Raw genomic sequence first — 4038 nt, forward strand, 5'->3', positions numbered from 1 at the left:
CACCGTAGCCTCTCCCTCCCGGGTTCAAGCGATTCTCCTACCTCAGCCTCCCAAGTAGCTGGGTCTACAGGCGCCCACCACCACGCCCGGCTAATTTTTGTATTTTCAGTAGAGACGGGGTTTCGCCATGTTGGCCAGGTTGGTCTTGGACTCCTGACCTCAGGTGATCTGCCCGCCTCAGCTCCCAAAGTCCTGGGATTACTGGCGTGAGCCACTGCGCCCACTCCCTACCTATAATTTAAATACAGGGCTGCTTTCCAACTTGGACCCGGCAGAATGGCTCCCGCCAAGAGGGGTGGCGAGAAGAAAAAGGGCCGTTCTGCCATCAACGAGGTGGTGACCCGAGAATCCACCATCGACATTCACAAGCACATCCATGGAGTGGGCTTCAAGAAGCGTGCCCCTCGGGCACTCAAAGAGATTCAGAAATTTGCCATGAAGGAGATGGGAACTCCAGATGTGCGCATTGATACCAGGCTCCACAAAGCTGTCTGGGCCAAAGGAATAAGGAATGTCCCATACCGGATCCGTGTGCGGCTGTCCAGACAACGTAATGAGGATGAAGATTCACCAAATAAGCTCTATGCTTTGGTTCCCTATGTACCTGTTACCACTTTCAAAAATCTACGGACGTCAGTGTGGATGAGAACTAATCGCTGATCGTCAAATACATCAAACAAAGTTATAAAATTCAATGAATAAATAAATAATAAATAAACACAGGGCTGAGGCACTAGGGGAATGAATTCCAAAGGTGCTTCAAAAGCAGCCCTCGCTGTGAAGGCCCCACTGGGTCCTCCGTCTCCTGAGCCAGGGAGCAGAAGGCAGCCTGGGCCTTGCCTCCTCTGGGTCCGCTGGGTCGCCATGGCAACCACTCAGGCCTGGAAGAGGGAGGGTGCCCCTGGGATGGGGCTAGACGTGGAAGCCCCAGGGCCAGCTGACTGGGAGCCTGGGACACTGGGACTGACGGGATGGCTGGGGGACCCCCTGGGAATGGGGGGCTAAACTGCCTTTGGAGAGGGCCAGGTGAACACGGGTCTCAGCCGGAAGCCTCAGACAGAGCCCCTTCTCTTCCTGGTAAGCCATTTGGAGGACGGGTGGCCTGTGAAGAGGCACCACGGATGCTGGAAAATCTGGGTAATGGGATTGAACGTGATCTAATAATAAGCCAGTGTGAATTGCTCTCACCCGTAAAACCAGACCCCCACAGTCTTCCCAGAACTCATCCATCTCTTGGGGACTTTGGGAAGTCCCAGCCTCCAATCTGCTCTCTGTCCCATTGGGAATTCTCCCCTCCCTTGTGGGAAGGCTGTCACCTCCCCAGTGGGGACGCTGTCACCTCCCCAGTGGGGACGCTCCCGCCCCCTCAGTGGGAATGTTCTCACCTCCCCAGTGGGAACGCTCCCTGGTGCAACGGGCAGTGGAGGCTGGGTCACCAGAAGCAGATGAGCCCTCGTTCCTGCCTTCGTATGTGCTGGTGTTTTCAAAGTTTCCCCACGTGTTTTTTCACTGGACAGATGCTTTTCTTCCACAAATTTCTCAATTTGGTTTGAATTTTATGTTCCTCAAGCAAGTGGCGAGAGGGTGCCCTTGTGCACAGTTGACTATCAGGAGAAGGTGTTTCTGGGTGAGAGGAGACCCTGGTCTTCTTGAGACACTCCCAGGAATGCATGAGCAAGACTATGGTGCAAGGACCAGGTCCCAGAGGCCCCTGTCTGATGCTGCAATGCTTGCCCTGACTCTATAGGGCAACCATTGTCCACAAGAACTTTCTGTGCTCCCTGGCCCATGTCAGATTCACTTTTTTGTTTTTTTTCTTCCTCCAAGATGGAGTCTCGCTCTGTCACCCACGCTGGGGTGCAGTGGCACAATCTTGGCTCACTGCAACCTTTGCCTCCCGGGTTCAAGCGATTCTCTTGCTCAGCCTCCTGAGTAGCTGGGACTGCAGGTGTGCACCACCACGCCTGGCTAATTTGTGTATTTTTAGTAGAGACGGGATTTCACCATGTTGGCTAGGCTGGTCTCAAACTCCTGACCTCATGATCTGCCCACCTCAGCCTCCCAAAGTGCTGGGATTACAGGCATGAGCCACCACGCCTGGCTGAGATTCACTCTTTAAACGTATTTAAAACAAAACATTATGCTTGCCCTGACTCTGTAGGGCAACCATCCTCCGCAGGAATTTTCTGTGCTCCCCAGTCCATGTGAGAGTCACTCTTTAAACTTATTTAAAACAAAACAGAAAACCCATCTAAGTTCTCTGCACCAAACTGACACCAGCCGTCGCTCATGGCTGGGGGAGTCGCTGTGGGACTGGAGGTGTGAAAGGCAGTCTCCAGGTTTTATCCCACGTACCTTGTATCTTTGGAACCTTACACCAAGCATTTATAGATGTATTACCTTTATCATTTATAATTTAATTTTAAAAATATGAATGTCTGAAGGAGGACAGATGATTCCCTGTAATCCATTAGCTGAAGCAATCAATGTGAAGAGTTGAACATTTTTCTTCCGGGCTTTTAAAAAGGAATTTGTGAGATACAGCAACAGCCTTTTTATAATAGAAGGCTGTATTAAGTGGCCTTTGCATGGAAGCCAGACTTTGAGGGGCTTTTAAGTAGGAGACCCCTTCTGTCTCCCACAAACCTGCCTCCTTAAGATGCATCAGCCTCACCTGACTGAAACAACACCTAAAACGCAGCGCAGCCTGAGCTGCTGGAGGGGCTGGAAGCCTTTAGAAGCTCCCTCTCTCTGGCCAGGCGCGGTGGCTCACGCCTGTAATCCCAGCACTTTGGGAGACTGAGGCGGGCGGATCACGAGGTCAACAAATCAAGACCATCCTGGCCAACATGGTGAAACCCCGTCTCTACTAAAAATATAAAAATCAGCCAGGCGTGGTGGCGGGCGCCTGTAGTCCCAGCTATTTGGGAGGCCGAGGTGGGGGGATCGCTTGAACCTGGGAGACGGCAGTTGCAGTGAGCCTAGATCACGCCGCTGCACTCCAGCCTGGTGACAGAGCGAGACTCCATCTCAAAAAAAAAAAAAAAAGCTTCAACGTCTCTCTCACAGCCCTCCCCAGGCTCCCGTCTTCCTGACCTTTGCTTTGGATTTGGTTCTTGCTCTTGGCCCTCGCCCTGGAGCTGGATGCTTTGGCCGGGCTCTTGCTCCCAGCGTCTCCTTTGCTATCAGCCTGCCCTCCCCATGGCCCACTTGGAGGCAGGGCTGCGGGCCCCAGCCTGGCCAGTGGGGAAAATGGATGCCTCTACCTCCTCTTTCCCTACTGAGGTCAGAGCCCCTTTGTGACCTCCTTTGCCATTCGGGGGGCCCGTGGCTGCACAAGCTCCCCAGTGAAGAGGCACCACAGATGCTGGAACATCCAGGTCATGGGACTGAACCCGGCTCTAAGAACGGCCCAGTGTGATTTGCTCTCACCCCTAAAACTAGACCCCACAGTCTTCCCAGAACTCATCCACCTGTTGGGGGCTTTGGGAAGTCCCAGGGCCCCGAGGTCTCAGGGTACAGAGGGCCCAGGCTTGGCTCCCTCTGGTCGTTAGCCGGTAACAGACATTCCAGGGTTAACAGACATTCCCTGGAGAGGGGAATCTGAGGCTCCAGGCAGGCCCGGCTGCCCTCCCAGGGGAACCCAGCTGGAGGAACTCATGTTTTCATCATGGCCCTTGGGAGCAGCTTAAACAGGCAGGAGGTAAACACACCCCAGGCGACCAAGATCTGCGGCTCCCTGCACAGGGGGTTTAATTATAAGAGCAACATAATAACGACAGCACAGAAAGAAGGGGAAGGGACCGGAAAACCTCTCAGGGCCCACAGCCTCCACATTCCCACCGTGAACCTTCTCCCTCCTGGGTGACCTCCCTCAGGGTCTGGAGTGGGTTCTTCCTTTCTTAATTTCATTCCAATTGCAAAATTAATACAACATCATTGCAGCAAACTTGGAAAATGCAAAAAGCCTTAAGAAGAAAACAATTTCTCCAAATCCCATAGTCCAGCCACTCTCTTTCACATTAAGTGGTTTTTGTT

General features: G+C 52.9%; 1 protein-coding gene across 1 annotated transcript; it reads left to right on the forward strand.

The window, feature by feature from the left end:
- Positions 1 to 269: 269 nt before the first annotated feature.
- On the forward strand, positions 270 to 660 carry LOC103242098 (large ribosomal subunit protein eL31-like). The gene has a single exon (XM_037987728.2). It carries the CDS (start codon positions 277 to 279, stop codon positions 658 to 660), a length of 384 nt encoding a protein of 127 aa, XP_037843656.1. The 5' UTR covers positions 270 to 276.
- The last annotated feature ends 3378 nt before the right edge of the window (positions 661 to 4038 follow it).

This window comes from Chlorocebus sabaeus, chromosome 16 (assembly GCF_047675955.1).
Source record: "Chlorocebus sabaeus isolate Y175 chromosome 16, mChlSab1.0.hap1, whole genome shotgun sequence".
Lineage (NCBI taxonomy): Eukaryota > Metazoa > Chordata > Mammalia > Primates > Cercopithecidae > Chlorocebus > Chlorocebus sabaeus.

Coding starts and splice junctions, on each gene's coding strand:
- LOC103242098 (XM_037987728.2), top strand. CDS start 277: ATGGCTCCCGCCAAGAGGGGTGGCGAGAAGAAAAAGGGCCGTTCTGCC.